Source organism: Amphiura filiformis, chromosome 18 (assembly GCF_039555335.1).
Source record: "Amphiura filiformis chromosome 18, Afil_fr2py, whole genome shotgun sequence".
In the NCBI taxonomy this organism is placed as follows: Eukaryota; Metazoa; Echinodermata; class Ophiuroidea; order Amphilepidida; family Amphiuridae; genus Amphiura; species Amphiura filiformis.
The window spans coordinates 46,845,712-46,864,388 of NC_092645.1; the positions used below are offsets into that span (position 1 = coordinate 46,845,712).

At 38.6% G+C, this 18,677-nt stretch overlaps 1 protein-coding gene across 1 annotated transcript in view; it reads right to left on the reverse strand.

Annotated features, from left to right (window-relative positions):
• Positions 1–18,010, reverse strand: part of LOC140138737 (neurexin-1-like) — a 121,542-nt gene extending 103,532 nt beyond the window's left edge. The window contains exons 1-6 of the mRNA XM_072160498.1: positions 17,853–18,010; positions 16,724–16,902; positions 15,241–15,356; positions 14,855–14,998; positions 5,679–5,823; positions 1,666–1,737 (exon numbers count right to left, since the gene is read on the reverse strand). Coding sequence (XP_072016599.1) covers positions 1,666–1,737; positions 5,679–5,823; positions 14,855–14,998; positions 15,241–15,356; positions 16,724–16,902; positions 17,853–17,977 — 781 coding nt within the window. The 5' untranslated portion in view covers positions 17,978–18,010. The remainder of the gene's footprint in view (positions 1–1,665; positions 1,738–5,678; positions 5,824–14,854; positions 14,999–15,240; positions 15,357–16,723; positions 16,903–17,852) is intronic.
• Between the last annotated feature and the right edge of the window lie 667 nt (positions 18,011–18,677).

Genomic DNA, 18,677 nt, shown 5'->3' on the forward strand with positions numbered 1-18,677 from the left:
ACATGTGTGGTGTAGAATTTTTTTTAAATGGTGTGTACAATTGTACACAGTGTGTCTCACCTTGTACATATAAGACTAATATATTGTGTTCAGTTGTACACAGTCTGACTAATCTTATCAATATATAGGAGTTACTTAGTATAGTTTGTACATCATCATAAGTAATTTTTAACTTTTTTGTTAATACTTCAATTCAGTTTATAATTTGCTCTGGATACATTTTTTTGGCAATATTACTATGTAGGCCTATTATTACAGAGATAGTTGGGAGTAACTGGTCGGTGATGGGTCCAAAAATGGACCGTGTAGGGTGGAGTAACAAAATTAGTCTCAGAAATCAAGTTTATTAAGTGTGATGTCTTTCTCGGTCTCTCCAAAGACAAGAACTGTTTATTAGCATTTTATACGTACACGTATCGGACCTATACGCCACTATGGAATACAAACGACGAAAAGTAACGCCATAGGGATTACACGGCGACCGAGGTGGCGTAAGGTTAACGTTAGGTTAGGGTATTGCTTTTTGTTTGTTTTCCATGGTGACGTATAGTTTTGTGCTTTTTATTTTCAGTTTGCCAGCAATAGTATGTATTTATTTCTTTTGAAAAATATATAACAATAAAATCTATTTAGTTTACTACAGAAATTTTACATTATTTACAAAATATAATGAATGTCTGATTTACACAACTCGATTTTAAATTCGCATTTCTTCAAACCCGATTTTCTGGAAAAGTTGTTTATTCGCGGCGCCCCACTATACGCCACTATGGAATACAGACGACGACATGTAGTTAACAATAACTGCATGATGATGAGAACTTGCTTTTGCTTTTGTTTGAAGAGGGTTGGTGCTTTCAACTGCTATGGCTATGTGCACCACCTGCTGTACAATTCTCTCATGAACAATACCTTTGTTTCCATACAATACCATAAATTCTTTATACGCTTCACTGCACCTTGGTCATGCTATGCTGTACATGTTTCCAAACGGTTGCTTTTATGTTAATTCCTGTCGGATGTTTGTGCGTTAATTTCCTATCATTTCCTTGCACTTATTACAAACCCAAACAGATTCTTCTCAGAACCACACCAAGCCGAATCAGCAGAAGAAGTGGCTAGACCGTAGCCAAAACTATACATGGTCTCCGACTACGCCGACATCTTCGCTTCCACGCCTGTTCCTCATTGCTCAACCGGCACCACATGGAGGGTTGGGTTTACTATTAACAATTACGCAGCCTTGCGGGCCTTGCCAGACAGCATATGAGAACCACCAACAAAACAGAATACATATTAAAACAGAAATATAAATTCTATAGTGTCACACCTGATGACAGTATAAGGACACACCATTTGACTTCCAGGGGGGTCTGGAAGTTGGGGTCGGGGCAAAAAAAAAATCGCCGCCGAATTTTTTTTAGTGATAGTGGGGACAGTGTTTTTTGTTTTGCTCATGTAGTGGGGGAAGGTTTTTTTTTTTTAAATGGTGCGTCCCTAGGTCTATGGTGTCGAAAAGGCATAATGCAAAAGAACCGTTTTTGGATAAATATTTTGAAGAGTACTGAACCAACCCAATGGTCTGATATAGCCCTCCAAGTGATTACGGTTCTTTTGCATTAGGCCGGTGTCTTTTTGACGCCATAGACTGCAACAGTCATTTACCCATAAGCTGCTGCAGCTGTTTTTGTAACTGCAATACACTAGCTTCCAACATACCAATCTTCATTTCTTTATCTGTAAAAACGAATTAACCAGTAATGTTTTAATATTATAGTTATTAATGAATCATTATCATAATGCAGCAAATATCACTTAAAGGTCTGTAACCCGAGGGACAGCCTCAAAATTTTCTCACTGTTGATCACTTTTTGGTATCATTATATTTTCTGATTACCAAAGTTCCAACTCGATGTTTTGGACACAACAAGTATCATGAGATAGGTTAAAAATTGATTACATAAACGATCATCGTTACATTTTCAAAATGGCCGCCAAAATCTTTTTACACACGTAAAACACATCATTTTGAATGATAGAATAGCAATATTCTACTTGGAACAAATTGAAACCTATTTTTTTCACCACAACACATTAATTTGAGGTCTCTTAACACCAGACTGAAAGTCCCAAAGTATCCAAGTATAGAAAATATGCCTATATTTGCATAAATCCAAGATGGCTGCCTGTCAAAATTCAGAAAATGTCATATATCTTCACTTCTAAATGACCTAACACAATGATTCAGGTCTAATGGGATAGGTTGGAAAATGATTACACAAATGGATCACGAACAGCTCCACAATATTCAAGTATTGCAAAAGGTGCCTAATTTGCATAAATCCAAAATGGCCACCTGCCGAAATCAATAAAAAAATATAAACTTTGAAATATCTTTACTTCCTAATGACCACGATGACCAGTATGATGGTTTGATTTTCAAGGATGTATATAATTATGATATTTGTATGAGCCTGTAGAATCCTGTATTTCTCATAAAGCAGTGTGAGCAGTGTGGGGAAAGAATAATGCCAAGAAGACTGCTAGAATTTTCCAAAATGCAATACATTAACATTTTTGACTTGAAAAGAAAAAAGCCTACTTGTGTGATGTAAACCATTTACATTACAAAATATTCATATTTCATGGCAGCGATAATCTGAAAATCGTTTTCTGACCTGGCATGTCTCCCAAGACATTCCTTGAATCCACAAACTACATTATATAAAGTTCAGCTATTGTAATGGGTGACGGTGTTGAATTTTGGAAATACCTACCTACCTACCAGTCAGCATCGTGCATTTCTGCACCTGCTGCCTTACGTAGGAAAAACTTCCACGTGGCCCGTAGCAATTTCAGCGTCTTCCACAGACCACCTGGTGCCAAGTCTATCCAAGTCCCTCTGAATAACACTCTTCCAAGTTGCCCTAGGGCGTCCAGGTCTTCTCTTTCCATGGGTGGGATTCCAGCAGTAGAGCTTTCTTGGGCCGGATGCGAATCTCGTCCATTCTGTGCAGATGGCCAAACCACTGTAAGCATTGCTTTCTTATGATAGTAGTGAGCTTATGTTGTTTCGTCACTGATGATCTTATGAAGTCATTGGTGATATGCTGGGTTCATTTGATGCGGAGAATTTTCCATCTCATATCAAATGCATCTAATCTGGACTCATCTCTTTCAGTGAGGGTTCAGCATTCAGAAGCATATAGAAGGGTAGAGAGAACGCATGCACTATAGAATTTCATCTTGGTGTCTAAGTTGATATACCGGTCCTTCCACACCTTCTCAAGTTCTTTAAAAGCACCAGATGCTTTGCCACTCCTATGTTTGAGCTCCTTGGTATATGATCCATCAGCACTAAAGTATGCTCCCAGATACTTAAAGTGATCCATAACCTTGATGAGGCCTTCATCTACAATTGGAACCAAAGGTGCTGAGCTCGAACGACCAAGTGATGGCTTCAGTTGTATCTGTCATCTTGGCATCAGAATCTTCTAGGAGGGCTATGTCAGCATAGTCTATATCAACCAGTTTTACCTCCAGGTACCTCAAGCTTCGCCTAGGTAGAAGGGTTATACTTTTCTTGCTTTCTATACAAAGTCGATGGCAAGGCCAAAAAGCAGTGGTGACCAAATATCACCCTGTCTGTCTTACGCCAGTGACTATACTGAAGAATTTGGAAAGGGAGCCCTCTGATTTGACTGCACATGTTGTGGTATGATAAGAGTTAATTATGATGTTGATGATCTTCCTTGGGATGCCATAGATGTGCAGGATTTTCCATAGAGATGGTTGGTGAGTCAAAGGAAGCCTTAAAGTCGATGAAGTTAATTAAAGCGTGGTAGCTGTTGGATCAGACATTTCTCGATGATTTGGTTCAGGCCGAATATTTAATCCTGGCATGAGCGTCCCTAAAACCAGCTTGGTTTTCCCTCATTCTTACGTCAACGTCATCCTTCACTCTTAGAAGTACGATTGTGGAGAAAACTGTGCCTGCAATGTCCAGTAGAGTGATACCATAGTTATTGCTACAGTACTTCTTTGGTAATGGAAGGATTATGCCTTGTCCCCATTCTCTTGGTGTTTTCTCGGTTCGCCTTTATCAGTTTACAAATTATCAGCAACCATTCTTTGATGCTGTCGCCACCATCCTTGAGAAGTGAGGGGGAGGATGTTATCAATGCCCGGTGCTTTGTTTCGTTTGAGCAGGCTAAGTGCCTTGCCAAGTTCTTCTCTTTTTGTCATTCTTAAGCAATTCTTGAGTGCCTTTTGAGTTCACGGTAGGAGTACCTTTCTCTTGTCCATAAGCTCATTTGTCTCGGTTGAGATCCAGTCTGCCTTCTTCTTCATTCTGAATCCAAGGTGTTCTACTGATGCTCTATTTACAGTATTAACAGATACATTCCACTCTTCATCAACATCAGTATTAGCATCTAATTCAGCCAATGCATGTAACCTGCCACCGATTTTAGCATTAAAGCATGTCAAAACATCACTCTCTAGCAGTTTACTGGTGTCATATTTTACGTGGATGTTAGTAATTGCCAGGTTATGGTCACTTCCAACATCAGCTCTTCTGTACACTCTAACGTCTTTTAAGGTGTGGCATGGTTAATTTGGTTCACTGTTCTTCCATTGGGAGAATTCCAAGTTAACTTATGGATTTTCTTGTGTGGGAAATGTAACGATCCAACAATGAGATTAATTGTGTTCTTTGTGATTGTGTAATTTTGGTGGCCATCTTGGGTACATTTATTGGATTATGCAAATAAATATTTCCCATACCTTTATATTTGAGAACTTTTAAAATGTTGTTCAGGGAACTCAAATACATTGTATTAAGCCAGTGGTATTAAGCTGAAAGAAACTGTTGATTTATTCCAAGTGTACATAGTGATATTGTTGTGTAAATAGGCCTATGGCCATTTTGAAAATATGCTAGTGATCATTCTCTATGGTCAGTTTATATCCTATTCCATAAGAATGGTTGTGTCCACAAACCCATTCCTAGAAAGTTAAATAATTGTAATAGTCCATTTAGCATGTTTAGAATTGAAGGTATGTCAAAATCTACATTTTCTGAATTTTGGCAGGCGGCCATCTTGGATTTATGCAAATTAATCATCTTTTTTGATACTTGGATACTTTGGTACTATTAGTATAGTATTCAAGGGTTCTCAAATGATTATTGTGATGAAAAAACAATGTTGCAGTTGTTCCAAGCTATTCTACAATACGAAATGATGTCTTTCCTGTGTAAAATACAGATAATTTAGATTTTGGCGGCCATTTTGAAAATATGCTAATGATGCTGCTGTGTAAACATTTTGTAACATATCCCATTAGACTCGATGTGTCCAAAAAACCCTTCCTAGAATGTTAAATCATTGTAATAGACCATCTAGAAGTGAAGGTATGTCAAAATTTAAATTGTTCTGACATTTTACCGGCCATTTTGGATTTATGCAAATTAGGCACCTTTGCCATACTTGGATATTTTGGGACTTTTAATATGGTACTTTGGGGACCTCAAGAAAATGCATTGTGGTGAACAAAATTCTGTTGCAATTAGTTCCTTAGTTGGCCCCCAAAAGTGCTAGATTTACTGGCCTAATATGGTCTTGAACGCAGCACATTACATCACTATGGACGTTGAAACTATTGCGCATTTATCTAACCTTCACACGTCTCCATATCGTCATCTATGACGTCATCAATCCATTGTCTAAATCGGTGAACTCTTGTATAAACTCCTGGATACTGAGGATCTGCACAACCATATCCCCAACTGACTAATCCAACAAGGTACCACTGGGAACCATCCTAAAATAGTAAGATTGTACATTAATTATTAAAATTCATCACACTTAGGAACAAAAGATGATACAAGATGTTAAAATAATATAAAGACATGTATACAAACATCCAACAATAGCGTAAGAGATTTCAGTCCACATGCACTGTAATCGTGCAAATATTAAAGTTGCAGATTTTGGCAGAGTTACAGTATTTATAGTGCTGATTAATCTAAGCTATTGAGGTTTTTGTCTTATAATATCACAACGGAATGTCATGAAAGTGTGCCTGCCATGCTTAACACTCTCCAGTGGGACACCTTAGAGAAGAGACGTCAAGTTGCTAGCCTCATCCTTTTGTACAAGATGCAAAACAACATCATTGCAGTAAACCCGGATCAATATCTGTCTCCAGCTCTTCCAACTAACACCAGAGCCTACCACCCCAGCAAATACCAGCTTCTTCCAGCCAGAATTCAATTGTACGCCAACTCTTTCCTTCCTCGTACAGCCACGTGGTGGAACTCGCTTCTCGGCACCATCCTAGTCTGCAGCTGTTGGTTTTTTACTTGCACACTGTATTATACGCACTGGCACACTCACTCCTGCACCGCTCATGGACAAAGTCCCTCGGCTATACATCCACATGTGGATCCTACCGAGTACAGAAGTAGAAGTGAACTTAAAATTGCACACGATTTGGTAGTAGACGATACTTTGGGATCTTAATAAATTTGTTGATACAAAAAATGGCTCTTTCAGGGAGCGGTCAGTGAAACATCCCATAACCTAACTTACATGCATTTCATGATTAGTTTTCTAACCTTCCGTGTACACTTCATCTCCCTTTCAAGGCACTGGTTCTTTTCCATCTTTTTTTTCAAATAACATTGCAGACCAGCTGTTGTCAAACTTCCCTTTTAAACTAAAATGTCACTATTATGCAGTGTATTTACTCTTCGTCGGGTTTCACATAGCTGTACATCGTGTGCTACACATTTTCATTATCCGTTCTCTTAATTGAAAATTGGAAACATATCATCGTAATGTGCCAAATTTGGGTGTAATACGTGCTTCAGTTTTAAAGATATGGGTCAAAAACAAATTTTAGATGTAATTAGAGCCCTAATCCCCAAAAGTGTGTAATTTATCATAGGGGCCACTCAGTGACAACTCCCTAAATAAACCGATATCTTTATCTATATAAAATTGTATAATGATTCAAGACATGTAAGGTACTAGCAAATCGTGTGGAATATGAAGCTCATACGACGTTCCGTTTTTGAGTTATGAGAAGAAAAAAAACCCGAAATGTAGATGAAATATTCAGGCGGCTCAGACAATCAAGGGAAATAGTGTTGGCACACTCAGGCATACTAAGTGTAAATCGCCGTCTCAGTCTCCCCAACATTGATTGACACGGTATCGTACGGAGAAGGAAGGGGAAGGGGAAGGGGGAAGGTTTATACGTCTGATAGTTGAACTATCAGAGCAGCAATGAGTTCCAACATATTGTCAAGGTGTGCCAACTATTTTTACATATCATACAAGTCACGTGACATCATACATACATACATACATAAACAACATTTAATAGGGCGCCTTTCCAACTTGATCAAAGCGCCGTAAAAACAAAGCAATAACAAAAACAGAGTCAATATGATGGATAAAAATGAGACTTCAACACCTTCTTGAAACTAGGCAGTGTGCATGCCTCCCTGATGGTTCTTGGGAGGCTGTTCCAGAGGGTGGGTGCCGAAACATAAAATGATTTATCTCCAATGCGATTTTTCCCGACATGAGCGGTGAGAAGAGTAGTATCGGAAGAAGAACGTGTCATGGGTCCTGTAGCAGGTTTGAGTTTATGAGTGAGAAAGTTTGTGAGATAAACTGGTGCATTACCCTGAAGACATTTAAAACATACATGCATATCTTGAATTTGATGCGCTCCCGTATGGGCAGCCAGTGTAGAGTGTCCAGGAAAGGTGATGGGCTATCACGTCTGTCAGCACAGAAAATAATTTTAGCGGCTTTGTTTAGGAGAGATTGCAAACGGTCCAGGTCCTTTGATTTGGCTCCATACAGGAGTGCATTGCCATAGTCCAGGCGTGAGAGAATGAGACAGCGAACGACATGATGTTTTGTGTCCTGATCAAGATATTTAGCGATGCGACGTATGTTCCGTAAGTGAAAGTTGACAGAAGAAATAAGACTGTTGATGTGCTTAGTCATGGACATATGATCGTCGAAAATCATCCCCAGATTGCGCACCGAAGTGCTGGGCTTAATCCGTTCATTACCAACTTTGAGTTCAACAGGAGAGAGTTTGTTCAGTCCTTGGGTGGTTCCAGCAATGAAAAATTCAGTTTTACTGTGATTGAGTCTTAATTTATTCACAGTCATCCAATTGCTGAGTTCAGTGATACACAATTCAAGTTTTGATAGAGCAGTATGACATGCTTCTGGTATTCTAGGGTCAAACGAAATATACAATTGAGTGTCATCAGCATAAACATGGAAACTAAGTCCATGCTTACGTATGATATTACCAACAGGAGATGTGTATAAAATAAAACCCAATGGGCCCAGTACAGAGCCCTGGGGACCCCAGTGTCCAGTTTATGCATATGAGAGTAAACACCGTCTATCTGAACTTGGTACACGACTCTCTAAATAGGATCTCATCCATTGGAGAGCCTTACCAGAAATCCCAAAATTGCTTTCAAGATGTTGCAATAACAAAACATGATCAATAGTATCGAATGCTGCAGACAAGTCAAGCATCACAAGAAAAACAACCTCTCGCCTGTCTACAGCATTCAAGATATCACTCTGCACTTTGAGGAGAGCAGTTTCGGTGCTCCTATTGGAAACATAAGCGGATTGATACAACTCAATAAGATTGTTCTGACACAAGTATTCCTTGAGCTGATTGCTGGCAACTTTCTCAATTATTTTGGACATGAAGCTGATGTTAGACACAGGTCGATAATTGGAAAATTCATTAGAGTCCAGGGATGGTTTTTTAAGTATTGGAGTGATAAGAGCACAACCCATGGATCTGGGAAAAATAGCGGATGAAAGGGAACTATTAATGACATGAGTAATAAACGGAAGGAATACATTTAAATGCTCTTTCACTAACCAAGTTGGTACACAGTCGAGTTTACAGGTTTTTGACGGTGAACCAGTTATCAACTTACACATTAGTCAAATCTACTCCTACACATATTAATATCATCATAATCATTGCTCACACTATTATCACTACTATGAGTTTCCTCATCAAGACTTTGACGGATTTTGAGAACCTTGTTCCTGAAAAAGGTGACAAACTTGTCACACAGCACTTCTGTTGAGAAACCAGTAGGCAAACGTTTGATGTTTTTGTTCAATAGAGTATTTACAGTCTGGAAAACTCCCTTAATATTACTAGCATTCAACTTGACCTTATAGTACTCTGTTTTTGCCATATCAATAAGTTGGTTAACAAGGGTTTTCTGATTAACATACATCTTTGTGTCTTCCGGAGAATGACTCTTTCTCCACCTTCTTTCATATTTTCTACGCAAACGCCTTTGATCATTTATGGAGTTATTGTACCAGGGGTATCTCGGCCTTATAGTGCGAGATTTACTTTCTTCAGGAGCATGACTGTCTAAAACAGATAACATCTTACTACTGAATTGATCTATGAGCGTATTCAGAGAAATACTAAGATTGATACTTTCAAGTTCTTGAGCAACATCATTGCTATACAAAGTATGATCAATGGCCTTAAAATTACGAACAGTAACAGTTTTCTTTGTCAACATTGGTTTCTTGCAGTTCATGAGACAATGAACTGTGTAATGATAAATAGTTGCGTTAGACAAATGATCGTCTTGAACCCAGCAGGATCTGACAATGTTGTCATCAAGTCTAGAAATTACTAGATCCAAAATATGACCATAGGAGTGGGTAGGGGAAATAACATGCTGATGGAAACCACTAGTATCAAGACTAGATAAAAAGCGTTTGACTTCAGGTTTGTATGGCATATCAACATGGATGTTAAAGTCCCCAATGATAACCACCTTTCTGGGCATTAACGCAACTTCACTAATGAAACTTTCAAACTCATTGAGAAATGTTGACTGAAGGAAACCATTCTCTTTTGAGGGTGCTGGTCTATAGATCACTATGTATTGGACACCATTTATTGGGTCAGCAATACTGGCATATCAGTTCGGGGGCACTGCTAATTCAAAGACGTCTCTGATATCAAAGACGGGTCAGTGATTTCACATACGGGGGTCTGTGATATCACATACGTCGTGCTTTTTTTACAGTTTGGGGCTAGATGCAGCATATCGGAAAGAAGGTGACTGTATCGGAATATGCTTTCCTATGTTTAGCAAATATCTGCCTGTGCAAACATCATATCTATCTGTGCAAATTCTGACAAATGGTCCCAGAAACACTTAGATTGGCAAAATCGAGCCATATCCAACGTTTTGAAGTAACAAAAATCCCAAGTCATGGGGGAGTGAATATTTTGGCAAGGCAAAAAAAGGAGGGAACAATGAATTTTTGGCCAGTCAACGAGGGGGGAGGGGAGCGATTTTGTAAAAAGTGGACCTTCTTCACAAACTTTGGACCTTTTTTTGACTAAAAAAGCATAAAAAACATATTTTTTTGCTCACTACGGTCGTAAATTAGGATTTTTTGGAGTACTTTTGCCTCACCGCACGGCCCCACTCTGCGTACGGGCCTGGGCATAGCCAGTGAGGCAGTATAGTGCCCCCTACAAAAATTGAAGGGCGGAAAAGGGAGGGAAAAGAAAAAGGTCTACTTTTTCGGTCTGATTTCCCAAAAGAAATAACCCGACAACTGAAAACATATATAAAATAACTGCCAATAATACCGGAACGAAAATGTTACAAAAATCAGGACAAAATATTAGCAAAACTGGGTTGAAAATTTTGTTTTGCCACAGCCACCCAGGCTCATTTCAATATCCGGGGATTCTTAGGCAAACGAAAGGGGGAAAAGTGGAAAGAAAACAAGGAAGAAAACAAGAAGAAACGAGGAAGAGTAGGCCTACGTTCTGAGTCATTGCGCATCATAATTATGTTCATGCTTGAAATTTGTGACGGGAAGTCGCATCCACTGGAAATCCATTCTAAAATACATATTATGCATTATCATGACATGGTTATATGGCCTATAGGCTATGCTTAATCATGATGGTCGGAAAAATAAGTTAATAATAGGGGCCTAATGCAAAATGATGCACCAATTGGCTTTTAGTTTGAGGATAATATTCCCCTCACAAGTCGGGTCCGTTGAAATCTGTTATGCCCAAAATAATACGAATAAGTGTAAACTTTTACACCAAATGACTTTATTTTATATTGTGCCTTTCATAACTTTTTGAAAATAATTCTCCAACTTCTGAGGGAGCACATCCCCCTCAGGCACCCTTCTCCGTCAAAAAAGAAAAGGCTAACTTGCATTTATCCATATAGGCCTAATTGAGCAGGTTCATACCCATGCAGAAGTCAGGTCCGCAGGAAATTTGTTAGGAATTATAGGCCTATCTTTCATAGATATAGGCCTATTATAGCACATCCCCCTCAAGCAAAACAGAAAAGCCTAAACTTAGGCTGAATTGAAGGAATTATTGAGCACGAGTGTTAAATATAGGCGGAGACTGGGGTAATTGTGGCCCTGGGGTAATTGTGGCCCCTTTGTCTTTATCAGGGTGTCTTTATACTAAGCATTGGTCTAGGTGACTTAACTTTGTATTGTATGAAAGAGTGGTCTTTATGTTACTGTTTGGTGAAAAAATATTCAAATTGCATTAAAATTTTTACGAGGGAGGTCTAATTAGCGGAGCGACATCGCAAATGGCTCTAAAAAGTGGCAAGTCCACTTTTTATTCTTAGGTGTGGTACTTATTGGTTGTATCACTGACTATTTTGTATGTGTTTGACATGAAAGGTAATCATAACAGTTCCCATTGATATAACAATTTTATTAAAAAATTGTTTATTTAATGAGCTAAATTTGCATATTATGTAATACCCGGCTTGGGATAAATGTGGCCCCTGTTCATGTCTTAATCAAATTACTTGCATCTGACCCCCTAAAAAGCTATTTTGGTCATTAATCTGTTATATGTTAATCAAATGAGCCATTTGGGGTCATTATTGAAACAAAAAAGACATATTTAGTATGTTTTCAAGTCAAAACAAGGAAGTATAATGAACAGTCAGATCCGGCCGCAGTTTCGGCATGCAAAAATTAGCATAATAACAAGTATTTTACAAAATGCCTTAAAATGCCCTTTTCTGGTAAATAAACCAGTCCAAATGGCCTAGCATTATCGCAATGACTGTAAAGCATGTTATTAATAGTTATCAGGAAGAACTGGATTCACAATACTCTTTAAATTCTTTATTTTGTTCAGGGGCCACAATTACCCCGCTTGGGGTAATTGTGGCCTCTAAAACATGTTAATTATTATGCAAATTGCAATATATTTTCCAATTATATTTATCACATCTTATAGGTACCCATTGCCTCTATCCACTCATGCAGAAATTTTACTTCTCCAGTTCATACTTAAAGAATTACATGGTAAAAATGCAAAAGGGGCCACAATTACCCCAGTTTCCACTAAGCCTAAAACTAAAATTCGCGGCTCAGTTGGAAATCGGTAAAAAAATATATGCTCCGAAAATAACCAATAAACAGTTTTGATGTGTCCGGAGAATTGAAAGTCTGCAAAATGTCGTCGAGGGAGCAAAGTTATTCTGCAGCATTTAAGCTCAATTATGAAAAAGAGCAACATTTTTTTAGCATTCTCCGATTTCTCACGTTCACTAGAAAGAGTGTATTCCGAGCCCGCGATTTAATTAATAAATTGGATAGTAAAATTAGCAGGAGCTAGCAGGCACTTGGGCTAGCTACAACCCTGTGATCATGCTGATTAGGCCTACTCGCAAAATTATTCCCGTTGCGCCAGTTCACGTTCACAATATCGTTTGCGGCTGGGTTTTGAGACTAGGGAGTATGTGATTTATGAGACGTCTTTGAATTATGATACTGTCAGGTGACTCGGCACTGAAGAGTCTTTGATATCAGAGACGTCTTTGAATTAGCAGTGCCCCCGAACTGATATTCAAAGGTAGTATAATCATAATCAAGATTTACGATTTGAACATTCATTGACTGTTTGTGAATAAAGGCAATGCCACCATGATCACTTGTTCCTCGCGGAAAATTCAAGAAGTCATAGCTGGGTGGTGTGCACTCGCCTATCACAACACTATCATTAATATTCAACCATGATTCAGTTACAAACATTATGTCTACATTATCCTGAATGAGATAGTCCGATATCGTTATTGTTCTGTTTCTTAGCGACTGGGCATTCCAGATTCTTATATTTAAATACTTCTCAGAATCATTATAATGCATATTATTGGGGGTTGAACCAGTAAGATTGTTATTGTTCAATGTGCTCAAGATATGAGGGTGTACAGGTTGAAAGGGTGTTTCAACAGGAATCTTCTTGGCAAGTCGTCTTCCTCCACGCCTACCTCGGTGGCGCCAACGTTTTTTCTTTTTTGGTAGTGACACAACTTCTGTCTCATGATGGTGATCAGGACAGGGGTGGCGGAGAAGATTGAGAGAATTCAACTTTGTGCACGTCTCAACAGTTAATGGGCAGTCAGTGTAGTTACATTGAGTATTCAGTCCATGTAAAAAGATAGCAGAATAGTGTAGGCCCAATGCAAAGGTCAGGAATGGTCGAGAGGAGGTATTATAAGATTGATGTTCACACTCCATACCTGTTAATTTCCACTTCACCAGTTCTTGTTCATAGAGATAATCACACTGATGTAGAAGATGATCACCTCTTAAGAGGATAATCAATTCTGAATCAATTTGATGAGAAGTCCATTCAACTCTGTGTTGTGCATGGTACTGTATGTCCAGTGTAGATAAATTTTGGTCCAGATTTGATAGACCAAAAGATGATAAAATATGGCAAAATAGCAACATAAATCTACAAATAGATGACATCATGATGATCTATGTTGGTTTATCTGACATCATAGTGAAATTTGTAGAGTAAACCATCCTACAACAGGTACAATACCAAGCGCTTTGCAGAGACCAAGTGAGAGCGCTGCACTCAACCCACATCAAAGGTCACATAGGGCTCAAAAACGTGGTTTCAACTTAAAATGGCTTTTCTCCAATAAATTACACAGGACAGTAATGACACTTTCATAAGCATTATTATTACCCTATAAAGGTGGGCCGTTCACAGATATGGGGAAAGAAAATAGCAGAGTGACACCACTTGTACACATGCATTGCCGCCCTGGGCGTAACTCGCTTCCAGGACTTGACGCCCTTACCGTTACTTACTTCCAGGACTTGAAGGCCTTGGCGTAACTCGCTTCTAGGACTTGATGGAATCATCAACGTGGTAGTCGTTCAACTTTTTTTTTAACTCGCCCATGGGAATTGATGCCAATGTTTGCGGGAGTAGCGCCAAACTTCGTGGGGGGGGGGGGGTAACTCGCCTTTTTCTAACTCGCCAGTTACACACACCCAGTTTTGGATAAGATTACCTTTCAGGTATCAGTGCCTTCGATAGTCATCCGTCTAAATTGGAATACAGTTATTGTACAAACCTCCCTTTCTAGATTTCTATACCAAACCTCAACGTTTACCTATATGGTAACAACTGGACCACGCAAGCATTTCAAACATAATGACTGACATTTTAAGTATATGACCAAAATTATAAATATCGTAACCATGTGCAAAGAACGGTGAATATCAGGGAGTTGCCTCTCCAACTCCGACGGGTTTATAATGAACAAGTATTGTTAAGAATTATTTGTGAAAATATAACTTCGTGATTATGTGTTAATCCAGTAGCGACGCAATAAAAGAGAAAATAATGGCCTCCTCCGCCCCTACTACCTTGTGACGTAATCTGCAAGGTCCATTCCACTCATCTAATCGGCATACTTTCATGTATTTTTTCATACCTTAATTGCAAATGGACCTCCACTATCTCCTCTGCACGCATCTCGACCATTGGCTTTCGCACAGAACATAGTACTGGTTATTACGTGGTTGTTACGTGCATGTGCATTACCACAATCTTCCTGAGCGATTATGGATAGACGTACCTAAGGAACAGAAGAACAACAAGTTACCGAATGGAAATTGAATCGACATACTGCACAGCACTGGATAAAATATGGCAGAAGTTGAACAATTGTAGGCGCATTGCAGTTTACTAAAGTACATACCAATCGAGTAAAAATACAGAATTTTGAAAAAATATTGAGGGCGTCCTCGTCAGCAAATGTTATAATATGGCTTTAAGAGTGTAAGAAAAAAGAATCCTGTCAATTTGTGGATTACATACCCGCTTGAGATCCCTCGAGTAATCTCCCTGGTCCACAATCTCTCCCCATCCTGTTACAAAACCCTTCTTGCCAGCTCTAATCAGTGCTTGCGCCTGTATTTCGTTCGGTAGACACACTGAAAGGGAGGTATACACATGACATTAAGAAGATATTTTACTATACCTTTTGGTCACTGAATAGATTCATCAGGTTTGTAGATATACAGTAAGGGCATTTTCATTAGAACAAAACCAAATAATTTACTCACTATTGGCGGTTTCGCCTATCCTGGTCGATAGGCATAGTCCATACCACTCGTCATACATAAATTCTCCCAGCCACATTTCCCTAACATAATATGATTTCTTTTTAAAGTTAAATTTAGTTTGGAAGAGGTGGGGCTCGAACTCACGACGCACCGCTATCGTGAATTCTGAATGAGCCTATCGCCTTAGACCGCTCGGCCACCTACCTTGTTGGTATTCATCTTAAACTTTTTTGAACAAATAATAACATTCAACATAGCTTACCACATGACAAGCAAAGACAGAAAACGTACCATATTTTGGATTTTATTTGCTTAAAAACATTAATGTGTGTTCTACACACAGATATCCGTCAATAAATGGGCCTCCCATACGTGCACAATACATTATATCGATTTTGACTCGCCGAGCCACGTGCTACTCCCATATACGTGTAGAGGCAAAGAAAAGAGACCGTAGCGTGTCTCAAATTTACGTCCCGTTTCACCAACATAGGAGTGATTACAGTTTGCGCAAGGTCTTTCATAATCGCAGTCAGTAGAGGGTCTATTTTGTCTTTAGGATGAACTAATTTAGTATTTTTCGGAGCGTGGTATTGGGCTTCATGGCCGTGCTTCCGGAAGATCCTATTGGCTTTGTTGGTTTTGTTCTAATGAAAATTTCCTTACTTTATACCTTTTGGTGATTGAAATTAAAAAATATTGTTTTTTTAAGACCATTTTTAAAGCAGTTTCATCATGTTCATTAAATAATAACGACCCATTCAATTAAATTCTTGAGAGGCTAATTAAGGCTTCCCTTTCGACCTTTCAGCCCTATTTCTATCTTGGAACTCCGACCACCTTTTGATAATTTTCTTTCGAATTTCAAAAAATCAAAATTATTTGATATTAGAAGGACATTTCTCGTATTCTAAATGCAATTTGGTGTGTCTGATGTACTCTCAGGCCCCACAAAACTACTGTGGAAAGGTGGGTGACCGACTCGAAAATATAGCCCCGTGTGGCTAGATTTAAGTGGCATTCAGGGACTTTCTCATATTCTATTAGAGCTCAATAGCCCCTGGCTCCCACTTAATTCCAAGCCTGACTGGCCGGGCAAAAGAACGCGAGAATATAACCAAGATGCGTTATACCGCATGCCCTTAGCTGCCGCTGATTTCCAATCTTGGCCGCGCCGAAGAAAGTGATAAAAATGTATGCACAGGGAAACAATTCCATGCTTTGCCTATACTTACAGGGGGAAATGTAATCTGTGTATGTAACATGTTGTCTGAGTTTAAGTAAAGCGATATCCGAGTCAAAAGTTTCCTTGTCAAAGTACGGATTGATGATGCCCGTTTTCAGACCAACGATGACTTCCGTCCCGTCTTCCTGCGCTGTACTGTGCTCTCCCAGACGAATTTCAAACGAGTTCCTTAAGAAAAAAGAACATTTCAAGTGTGGATGTTAGTAAACAGATGACAGGTTTATTAACCAATAGTGTACGCTGCAGGTTGTGAATAAAATAATTAATGTGTAAAATGGTGCCCGTCCGCGGCAGGCTACGGTCGTCGGGAGTGCTACTTTCCTAACCAGCTCGTCCGAGGACACCCTGAAATCTGGTCAGCCGGGGACGAGTTTCCCCCGTAAATATACCTGGACAAACTTTACCAAATTTGTGATGTTCATCAGGTTTTGCAATTTTGCCCTCTTGGAAATTTAGCCCGGTAGTTTTGATGACTAGACGCTAAGACAGCGCCTGACCTCTGAGACAAACCACTGTTAAGTTACTTTTCGCATTTAGAGAACTTTACGTCTCAACTTGTTCAGAAAGCATCACTACATAAAGGAATCATAACATTACGTCATAATTATGTGACCTTTTCAGCGCGTGATTATTAACAAACAGCGAAAATCTTCTCAAATGCGTGTATGCAAGGGAAAATTGGTCATCTTTGCAATTTTCTTTTACATATGTTTTGCTTCAAAATCTGGTAAGGAAAACACATTTATGTATAATTTCATGGATTTGCTACATAATAAACATTTTATAAAGGTATGTAGCCCTTCTTCGGACCAAATCAAATGTTACTGTATTGACGGTTTGTCGTCCGAGTTGACAATGAGTAGCCAAATTCGGTGCAACCTGATTGTAGTGCAGCGCGATATATTCAAAATCGTTTTGACCTATTGCTATGGTAGTTAATCCGATTATTACGTCACCTCGCCAGCGTGTTACTAAAGAGCTTGCGATTTCCAAAAGTACGTATCATACGCCCGTGCATCTATTCAAAATTACTCTATGGATTTTGAATAGATGCGCGGGCGTATATGATGTACGTTTGGAAATTCATATCGCAAGCTCTCTACTATAGTTCTTCTTACGTGTCCGAGATGTTTAATCCTCGTGGTGATGAAAAACAATGAGCTGCAGTTACAATCCATCTGTGGTTTAACAATACCCCACCACAAACAGGTCTTCTTAAATCCTTCGACCACAACATAACCATCCACGGTGATTGCCCGTGTTCCGATATTTTCCCGCCAACCTATCCACATAAAAATAAAATTGCCCAAAACATATGCTTGTACATTTTAATGCCTTCCCAGCAAACACAAAACGTTTTCGACATAATTCGCAAAAGGTTATAAAAGGTTGTCAGAAAACGTTAAAATGTCGGGTTATATAAAGGGTATATTAAGAGTATAAAACGTTTTCATAACCTTAAAAAATATTTTTTGATAATCTACTGCTCAGCAATCAAAAATGTTTTACAGAAAACGTTTAAATGTCGGGTTATATAAAGGGTATAAAAGCATTTTAATAACATTCCAAAAACATTCTTGAAAACTTGATACAAAACATTCTAAACAAAATGTTATTTTGGGGTTGAAAAAATAATTTTGCGAAAAATGTTTGCCCAAAATATTTTCAATAACGTATTAAAAACGTTTTCATGACCTTTATATAAACCGACATTTAAATGTTATTAAAAGGTTTTGAAAAAAACATTTTAAGAACATTTCTGTGTTTGCTGGGTTTTAACATAATGTTATTTAAGTCTTGACACAATATTTGGCAAAAATGTTTGCAAAAATAGCTTACAATAACATTTTTTGAAAACATTTAAAAATATTGTTGTAGTGTGTTTTCATACATAACGTTTTAAAACGTTACATGACCTTTATATAACCCGACATTTTAATGTT